Below are 9985 nucleotides of genomic sequence, written 5' to 3'. Positions count from 1 at the left end.
GCTGTATGGTAAAGGAGAGTGTGTTTTTTTGCGCCTGGCCGCATGGTGGCAACCTGCGCTGCGATGCCGGCGCACGGGAGCCGAATGCTTCCTCATGAAGAACCCGGGACTCGTCCTCGTCCGAGGCACACCGGCAGCCGGGCTCTCCTCCGCGGCAGGCTCCGACCATGAAAGTGTGACTGCATGCAAGTTTGCCCCCCCCCACCGCCCCCGTCGCCCCCGTTCCCTGCTCTCCGAGCTGCTGAACTTCTCCTCAGTGCTCCTGTAAAAAAACTGAATTGCCGACCTTGACAGTGCGCTGTGGGGAGGAACTTTACCGGAGGGAGGGAGGGACGGGGGGGGGGGGTGGCGTCCTCCGTTTCTGGCGGTCCTCCTGCCAAAGGGATTCGAGGAAAAAGTCTGTCGGCTGCTTTGGGAAACTGTAACCGCTCGCTTGCGGACAGAGGCAGGCGGGCTGAAGTTTAGAGTAGAGGAACCCATCGTCTGAAGGACGATGAAAAAGTATGGAGAGCCGCTCGGCTTCTCACAGGTGCAGCGAGGAATGGACTGTGTTTGGACCTAACCCGGATTCATCGGGCTGAGTTGCATTCAGTAATTCTAAGACACCAACTCGGACCGCCTCGACACTTTTAGGAGGAGGATACCTTGCTGTCTTACGGGGCTTGTGGACCTGGAGCGAATTTGAACTGTAGAACAAATATAGACTGTTTGACCGAATTTCTGCGGTCGCCACAGTCTCTGCAGCAGCTGCTGCTCGGGGTTTTTTTTTTTTTTTTTTTTTTGCGCTCTGAGGTCGGTGCGCTCTGCCCGGCTCCAGTGGCAGGTTCCCAGACAGAGAGACCCGACAGGAGGCAGGCAGGCAGGCAGACAGGAGCACCACCACCACCACCACCACCAACAACAACACGCCGGGACTCGGACACAGTAGCACGCCTCACGCTCACCGGGCACTTGTTGTCCACTCCGCGCAGTTTGGGACCATGTTCGAGCACTCCTGGAGCGGATCGATGTGGCGCGCCACATGGATTTTATTTTTCTCCTTACTCATCCGCTCCGCACAAGCTCAAGGTAAGAGGGACATCGGCTCGGCACGGTGCCGAGCAGGCGCAGGCCCGTCGGTGTCTGTAGCCTCCCCGCTATGTTTCCGTGGGAGTGTTTACGTTCCGATCTGTGATGTGTTCATTACTCTTTGTCTTTTGCACGCAGCCCATAATTTTCTCATTAGGCTACAGATCACTCTCTCACACACACACACACACACACACACACACACACTCTTTTAATTATGGGTTAGTGACACACTCGCGCGCTGACATTCCGGCGCTGCGGTTATTTCCTTTTTCTTGAGCCTCTCAGTGAGACTTTCTTTTTTTTTTCCCACCTGAACTTGATGAAGTCGACGCCGGGGATCCCTGTAGCCCAGTGAGGGATGGGGTGAATGTGTGGCCGCTCAGGTTTTTGATGGGGCCGGTTCACCGTGAAGACCCGGTCTCCAGAGACCGTCGCTGATTCTCCTGCTTCGAACATTTTGCAAATGTGAAGCTGATTTAAGAAATGCTAATTAATTAATCCCCCCCCCCCACACTCCGGAAGTCAAAGTTTGCAAACAAGCGCCGTAAATAAACCGACAGGCGCCTTCGAGTGGGTCATTCATTGTTGAAAATTAACCGGTTCCCTGAGAATCACGCATCTTGTTTCCCTCCGAGCATGAGGGGAGCAACAGCCAAGTGTGGCGGCAGTTTATTTTTTCCTCCTCCTCCTCCTCCTCCCCTCTATTTCATGCATAGTTGCCTGAGCTGGAGTTACGACTCAAATTCTCAGCGCACTTATCCCACGAGATCCCTGTAATATTCCTGCGGAGACCGGGAGCGTGTCTCCGGTGCCCAGCAGAGAGTCTGCTGTGACCTCGGGCCTTCTTCCTTCTTATCATTACCCGTAAACCATCGTATCCCTGTGGGATATTTGTTTTTTTGTTTGTTTTTTTTTTGGTGTGATATTTGCTCGCCAGTCTTCAAGTTTCCTTCAGAAATGATGTTATCACTAATGACAGTTTGTTTTTGTAAGAGAGAAGCCAGTGGCTCTGGGAGACGAGCGTCTGTCGAAGACTTATGTGGTTAAAAAAGAGGAAAAAGGACCTTTCTGTCACTTTGATCCAAACGTATCCGTGTACACTTAGACCAGCGTGAGGTCTGTAGTTAGCACCATGAGTGCTCCAGGGGTTCCTGAGCATATTTCTGTTGAAGCAAGGTAGTGGAAAATAACTGACGAATAACGATCCTAATCGAAGCTCGTCCTCTCCTCTCTGCACTCCTCAAGCCTTTATCAAAGGAGGTGCAAGCTGGAACTTTTTTCTTTTTTTTTCTTTTTTTTGACACTTGGAAGTTTGAAAACCTCCAATTTATCCATATATTTAAACCTCGCATTCAGGATTATGAAGGTACCTATTCTGGGTGACACTGACGCTTGGGTGGTGACGTGTGATTAAAAAAAAAAAAAAAAAAAAATTCCTCTTGCTCTTTGCTTTCCTCTGCTGCTCCCTCTCCACTTGGGTAATTGGGATTCAGGTGTTGCCGCCACAGTAAGGAGGGAGTATTACCTCTCAAGATAGACTCTAAGCCGTCGGTGGTGCTCACTCAATGATACAACGTAGAGCAGATGAAAAAAACAAACAAGGCAGATATCCATCATTCATGAGGGCATATCCTAGTGCCTGACATTTACAGGAGATTGATAACTCGAGTGTCCTAGGGATTAAGAATCCTGACATCGTTGCTCCATCTTTCTCTAAGTGTATCTCACCCCCCCCCCCTGCCTGTATCTGATTCTAGAAGCTTGGCCCCAGTCCTACCGCTTTCCCCTCTGAAGGCCTATTTAACCCACCGAGTTAAATAAGAACACATTATTTACACCAGAGGCCTGGGGAGAGAAAGCTTTGCCTGTGTTTTTTTTTTTTTTTTGGATGTGCATGGGTGCACAAGGCAATATGCACACATGTGATTGCGTCTGTGTGGAAGTTTGGGGGGGGGGGGGGTTTACTACCAATCACTCTCACTCTCCTTCTGCTCAGTCCATCCAGCGGTGGCCCTCCGATTTCATTACATAGTCACTCCTGGGTCAGAAGAGGTAGGATTTAATTGGACTCTCTTCAGACCGTCGGGAGTGCGGCTCGTCGAAAGTGACCCCGGTGCGGGCTGCTCTCTTTCCATCCGATGATTAAAGAACATGATGAGGCGAGTAGCATGCCTCTGGATGGACATGTCAGCCACTGCTTGCCACATTTTAATGACCGGCGTACTCAAACGGCTTCTCAACGACAGGAGAACGGCCTTCATCAGACCAAAGTGCCATCAAATCTTGCTTTAGGGCTCGCCGAGCAGAGGGAGCTCATGTTCAGTTCTTGTGTTTTGTATATTGTCCATCATCAGCTTGTGCGGCAGGAAAAAAAAGAAAAAGTTTCAGTGTTAATAAATATACTTCAGTAACTGACGGATAGCTAGAATATATACGCATAGTCTGGCAGTAGTTTTTGATGTTCTTATCTAAAAATGGTGAAGCGTTCTGCATTAAATACGGCTTAAATACTCAATCTTTGTTAGCTCACACAGAAGCCCACTTGGTTCTTCCTTGAATCAAATTAAAAACCAGGCCATCCTCCCGACTCACCCTGGATATTTTGTTTAAAGTGACAGTTATAGGAGCTGCCTGGCCTGCCCCACTGTTCACTTCCATTCATTCACTGAGGTCATGCCGAGGCTCGACTGTGCTCGCCTGCTGGTTTTGTCATTTCTAACATGTCTATTTTGGAGCTCGGAGCGGCGGGGGAGGACTCCATTGGAATGTCATCTTTGGCGTACATACTTCTGCATCACTCAATGTCTGCAAATTAGCCTGACTGCCTACAGCTCAACTTCGGGAGCTTTCAGAGGGAGTCGAGGACTTCATTCTGTCAGATGCATTGGCGCTCAGATTAACATCCGTAAGGATGAGCGCGGGGGACTGCCGGGACACCGCTGGCATAGGAATCGGCTGTTTCATGCTGTTGCCTGGCGAGGACGCCATGACATGTTCAGAGTCTGACTGCTTCAGAAGGAAGTAAAACTGGATGCACTTTTATCACAGGCGACAAAATAGGGCACATTATCACAGAAGTGTAACAGTAATTTTCAGCGAGCAAGTCGGTGGCTTTGAGAAGAAGAGGTGGAAGCCGCAGCTGTACGTGGCCGTCTTAGACTGGCTTTCATCTTTTGTTTTTCTTGATGTGACTCCTCTTCTCACCTGAATCGTCATGACACACGTGCCATCAAGACAGTGTGTCTGTGCATGCGTGGGCACATGTATGTTGTTTGTATATACCTGAGACCTTGAGAAGCCAATCCAACGGAGGTATAACACAAACAGCAGATGTCCGAAGCACTGTATTCAGATGAAGGGACATTTTCTTTCATCAGGATTACTGGGTTATTGATCTTTTTTATTATCCTTCAAAGCCACCTTTGGTCTCTGATACGAGTCACTCTTTTATTAGGCAACAGTCACGAGTGTTCTTTTTGGGATTATTTGAAATTGACATGATAGATTTGGGCAAGGCCGGGATGAGGTAAGCCATAGAAAAAGAACTGATTAAGATTGGAGTGCGAGGGATTCGCGGAGACAGTAGGGTTGAGGGAATATATCCAGACTACAAATGCCCTGATTTGTCACTCATCTTAATTGACAGACTGGGGATCTCTGTTTCCTCGTAGCAGTTGTGCTCTGTGAAACGATTTGCAAAAAAATAAAAAAAATAAAAAATAAAAATAAAAACGGAGGCTGTCCAAGATCCCTGTGGCCAGCACTTTGGCAAAAGGTCACAACATATCGCTTTTAGCATTCAGGACTGGCGAGAAAACTCATGGTCAAAGTCCAACAATAGATTTCTCAGAGGGTCGTCTAGAGTTTCGCTGTGCTGTGCTCAATAAAACAAAACTTCCCACCCAAGGTCTCAAGTAGTGGCAAGTCCAGGAGAGAAACGGAACTGAGAGACCTTTTTGTTTTTTTCTATTTGGAAAGCACTTCCAGATCTCTTCAGAGCGGGGCTGTTTTTATTGACTGGGGCCCCGTTTCCCAATACCAGTCAATTGAAGAGGTTGAGTGTTTCTAACTGGGACTTTGCGAGTGTTCTTAAATTTCAATAAACATGCTCTGAAAAATTACAATTAGAGCATGATAATGGATAACATATAGAAAAAACACAAGTATAAAATACAAAAAAAACCCCCACAATACACACTGTTCGCTGGTAAAGAGTAAGTATAGGAAAGTAAGCTTGGTGTGCTTTCATCAGTTTGGCTCTTGCTTGAGTCAGAGGTTATTCGCAAATTATAAAAGAATGTTCATTCATGAGAGTGAACACCTGTGTTAGAGAACTGTTACTTGTGAAGAGCATCATTATTTGACCAAGAGGAGAAAGAGAAGGAAGGGGAAGAGAATGGCGACAAACTGACAGATCTTCAGGGACATTCTTATTTGGATGCACAAATAGCAATGCGCATAGACTGACACATTCCTTTTATCCATATGCTCTTTAACTACACTGCCGTTATATATTCTCTTTTTAGTGCAGCTGTGGCCAAAGGCTAATCCTCAGGATGATTGAAAAGAATCTAACACACCCCACCAATGAGCTTCATACCTATTAATGGCCATAACAAGCTCAGCACTTCTCACACTCCTCCTGGATAGTCAGACCTGCCTCCCACAACACAGCCATAGAAATGTACTGTATACTCATACTTGTCAATACGCTGCTTGTTATTACTGTCAGTATGTTCTATTATTATTCTGACAGCTGCAGTAAAAGCCCCCCCGCCCTCCCCCCGAAAAAACCCCTGAAAAGAATTTAATGTTTGCAACACTGCGTGGATAGCAGTGTCATTTTCGTTTGTATAAAAGCCTCTTTTGTTCATTATTAACATGAATATATGTGACTAGAAGAAGTCACATCTTTAGAGCTTCAACCACTTCCATCGGGGCCTGCTGTGTCCTCATTTTGACTACGTGAAGACACTCGCTTTTGCGGAGCCATGTAAGTGTGTGAGGAGGGAAGTGCAGAGATGTTTGAATATGTGTCAAGCATCTTTGTCTAAAGCTTTATCAAGGTTTAATCTACACTGCAACATCCTGCCAAACTCAGTCTGATTTTCCTGCATCTATTATGCTGCTTGACATCATCCAAGTCCTCTGATTATATTGGATAGTCCCCCGTATTGAAGGTACCAAAAAGAGAGCTTGTTAGAATGCCCGTAATTCTGCTGTAAACATAGCTACCTGGGATGCACTCATTGCAAGTGCAAACAGGCAAACACACAGACTTCCCTCTGATGACATCTTAAATGAGTGGTCTAGGCAGAAGGGACCATGGCTCTGACCCTGGTGCGAGAGCATGTGAGTAAGGCAGACTGGCTTTAGCCCTGCATGAAAAAACACAGGCCTCTCATCATCGTCCAGCAAGACGCTCCGATGGTCCAATATGTGCACGCGCGTAGTCCAGGTGGATTACTTTGTAACATGAACATTGCATCTCTCCTGTTTAACCCCTGATCGTTCTGACAAAAGGTAGAGCTGTTGCATTTTATGAGTATTAAAAAACAATGCGCAGTTTGGTAGCATCTGAAAAGCCTTCAAATTCATGGATCTGTTACTAGACTTCCTGGATTGTATTTCATATTTCACCTGTACCTGAATAAACATGCCCCACCACACCCGGCCAATACAGCTCTTTGTGTGTGTGTGTGTGTGTGTGTGTGTGTGTGTGTGTGTGTGTGTGTGTGTGTCGGAAAGCCTCATAAGGGAGTTAGCGGTACAAGCCAATGTTGGTACCCCACTCTGTTCAGTGCACCAACAGGGTGCATTTGAGCTATATGACTCCAGGGCAACACATACCAAAAAGGAAATGAACGACAATCACACATTGATACAGGCAACCGTACAAGGCATAAACATGCCCTCCAACTCCTTAAGCTCCTGTTTTAGAACCTACATGCTTTTTGCAGGGTCTTTGGAATATGTGGATCTAAAACTCAAAAATCCCCAGTCTGGCTATAATACTTTAATGCAGCAGGTGAAGATAAGGTCAGCCTAACTGGGCGAGAGATGTCATAAAAGTGGTGCCACAAGCAACGGCTTGCTCCTCAGAGGGTGATTCTAGGTGACAATGGTGTGGAATAATCAATGCCATCTCACAGCTATCTATTCAGTGACCGCATTTCCAAATCCAAATTCCCTCATTGGCATTCTTAGCCTCTTTTCATTTTTGTCTCTCATCTCACAGAATACATTTGAAGAACTTTAATCCTAAAATTTAAGCCAGTTCTGCTCTTTGAAACACCAGTTATGTAATGCCAAAAAATGACTATTGGATTGAAAAGAGAAAAAGATTTGGGATTGTACGATTTCTTCTCTCTCCTAAGCCTCGTGCAGCCCAGACAGTTTGACCAGAACAAGCGCTGCTGGGCTGAGGCAAAGATATAGCAGCCTTACTCACAAATAGTCTCTTTTTAAGCCCCTGTCATCTTGCCCGCTGTCTGGAACATGGCACAAAGGGGTCTGGTTAGTGTTTGCCAGGGCTGTCCAAATTATCTTAGCATGGTTATTAATTTGGGTTCTGTCCACACTACTGGGTGGACTGGAAAAAGAGGCCACCCAGGCCAACTGCTAATTGTCACTATACGCTGAGACATACAAGGGCCCATGTTGGCCCAACCCTATGGGATTGAACAAAATGTGGAGTTCTTGTTAGTGAAAACAGAGGGTCCACTTGTATCCCTTTAGGCTTTAGTAGTGACGGGCTGATTATCATTGTTCAGCCATATATCCCCTATTCCTAATTGGGGCGCTGACTGAAGTGGATTAAACTGGTATTGTTGCCTCTTTTTTCTCTGACATAGTTTTCAACTATTCCTTTGATCATTCTGCTATGGACTAGGGCAAGCTAGATTACTTGGAAATATTGCTCTATCCGTGCCTTGCTGTATCTTGTGTTTGTGAGAGCGTGTTTTTCATGTGCAGTAGGTTGTACATTTATAGAGGTGGTTTGAAGAAGTAACGGCAAAGCTTGTCTGCTTGCCAACGTTTTTATGTACAGGTGTTAATATTTAGCATTTGATGTACAGTAAAGAGGGCACTGATATCTTACATGTGTGTACTTGGCTTTTCAGTAAGAGCACTACAGCATTTTTCTTTTGAAGCCACTGTTCCTTTCGATCTACTCTGTGTGAGTCGTAAGAAATAAAGCTTTGGCTTGAACAAGGGTTTTTGTGCTGAGAATGTATTGAAGGATTTACAGTAGGGCATTCCACCTTGTTTTATTATCACTGTGGTGAAAGCGTATCCTGTATTTCCATATTTGCTGAGCCAAGCCAACCTATGGTTCTTCACTCTTACAGCCTCCCAAATTAGCATCTAGAGGCCTTCTGCACTTTTACACCACGCATCAGATTCAGCTGCACAGTGCCTGATGGTGGGCGAGATCTGCTCCAGCGCATGTCCTTCAAAGCGGGCTCCAAAATGACCTCTAAAAAATAATAAGCCAGAGGTATGAACGTAATTATGGACTTGAACTTTTCCCTCACTCTTTAAGAGGGCCATTATACATGCAGGGGCGACAGGCTGGGGGGAGCTACGGTTAAGACTTGTTTACCAGCATCATCCCTGTCCGGCTAAATGGAAATGAGTGTGGACCTTAGAGTGACACTAGCTTCAGGAGGCCCTCAAACCTGGCTCCCTCACGCGGATTCTTGCGTGTTTATAATAGAAATGCACTCCGACTGGCTGTGGGCTCGGGAAACCACCTCTGAACCCTGTAATTGCCTTTCCCCGTGGGGGGATGTTCTGTGTGACTGTGTGTGTCTGCAGGTGAACTGTGAATTTGTATGTTTAAATAAGTGGTTGTGCGCTTGTGGATATGTGTCTGTGTACGAGTGGTGACCATTATAAACCCCCAGGCCAGCAGGTAGTCTTTTAGCTATTGTCACGTCCCTGACATGCTCCCACACACTGGGCTCCCCTGGGGCTGTAACGATTTCCCTGCAGTGCTGAATGAACAGAAGAAGGGGGGAAAAACCTGCAACTGTAGTTCATGGAATTCATGAAGGGCCATTTAATTGAAAATGCCCAGAGCCATATATTTTGTGAATGAAAACTAAACTACAGCTCTTTTCTGCACAGTTTGGTACCACTGGCAAGATCCTCTCTTGAAGAAGCCGAATGACAAGCAAATCAATTTAATGGCTTAAATAGGGATGGTAGAAGGCCTGATCGATTCTGACACTTGCGCCATCTTTAACAGACATCTCATCAAAGGCCCATTCCCTTTTTCGCCATCCCATTAACCATCTATCCAGCACTTGGATCGGCTGCCTATTTACCCATCCCATGCAGGAATAATGGGGCCTTCACCCCCAGTTGGATTAATCAGCCATAACCATATGCTACCGTGTGCAATTACGCTGCAATTTTGACCAAGGGAAACAGCTGTTGCCATTTGAAAGGGTGGAATAAGATTGTAATTGCCTTAACTTTGATTTGTGGGGTGCTTTGATTTGATGAGAACGCATGAACACATTTTTATGCTTTACATAATAATAACACGGAATGAAGAGAACTATTAAAACATGAGAATTTTTCCGCTTCCAGCTTCCAGATGCATTGAGAGGATAACCTTGCTGTTATGAGCTATTACTCACACATTATAGAAGGAATGAGTATGTTTATTCATTTGGGTTTTAATGGGCTTTCTATTTTCGGAGGCTATGTTTTAGCCTCAGTCGTCTAACGATATTTGAATATGTTTATTCATGGTGGCGCTTTAATACTTCTTTACAGGAGGCTTTCTCTCTAATCCCCCAGGTAAGGCAGTCACATCAAAAGTGATGTCTGTGGAAATCGTTTACACTGCAACATCCTATACCTTTTATCTGCCAGCCTTCTTGTTTACACATTCTTAATC

At 45.9% G+C, this 9985-nt stretch overlaps 1 protein-coding gene across 4 annotated transcripts in view; it reads left to right on the top strand.

Annotated features, from left to right (window-relative positions):
• Positions 1-852: 852 nt before the first annotated feature.
• The window catches only part of sdk2b (sidekick cell adhesion molecule 2b), a 259607-nt gene continuing 250474 nt past the window's right edge, over positions 853-9985 (top strand). For all 4 annotated transcript variants that reach the window (XM_040135140.1, XM_040135138.1, XM_040135139.1 and 1 more), the window contains exon 1: positions 853-1068. In XM_040135140.1, coding sequence (XP_039991074.1) covers positions 981-1068 — 88 coding nt within the window. In that variant the 5' untranslated portion in view covers positions 853-980. The remainder of the gene's footprint in view (positions 1069-9985) is intronic.

This window comes from Xiphias gladius, chromosome 9, assembly GCF_016859285.1.
Source record: "Xiphias gladius isolate SHS-SW01 ecotype Sanya breed wild chromosome 9, ASM1685928v1, whole genome shotgun sequence".
NCBI lineage: Eukaryota > Metazoa > Chordata > Actinopteri > Istiophoriformes > Xiphiidae > Xiphias > Xiphias gladius.
Note: the sequence above shows the minus strand (reverse complement) of the source record. Positions and strands in the feature narration are given on the sequence as shown.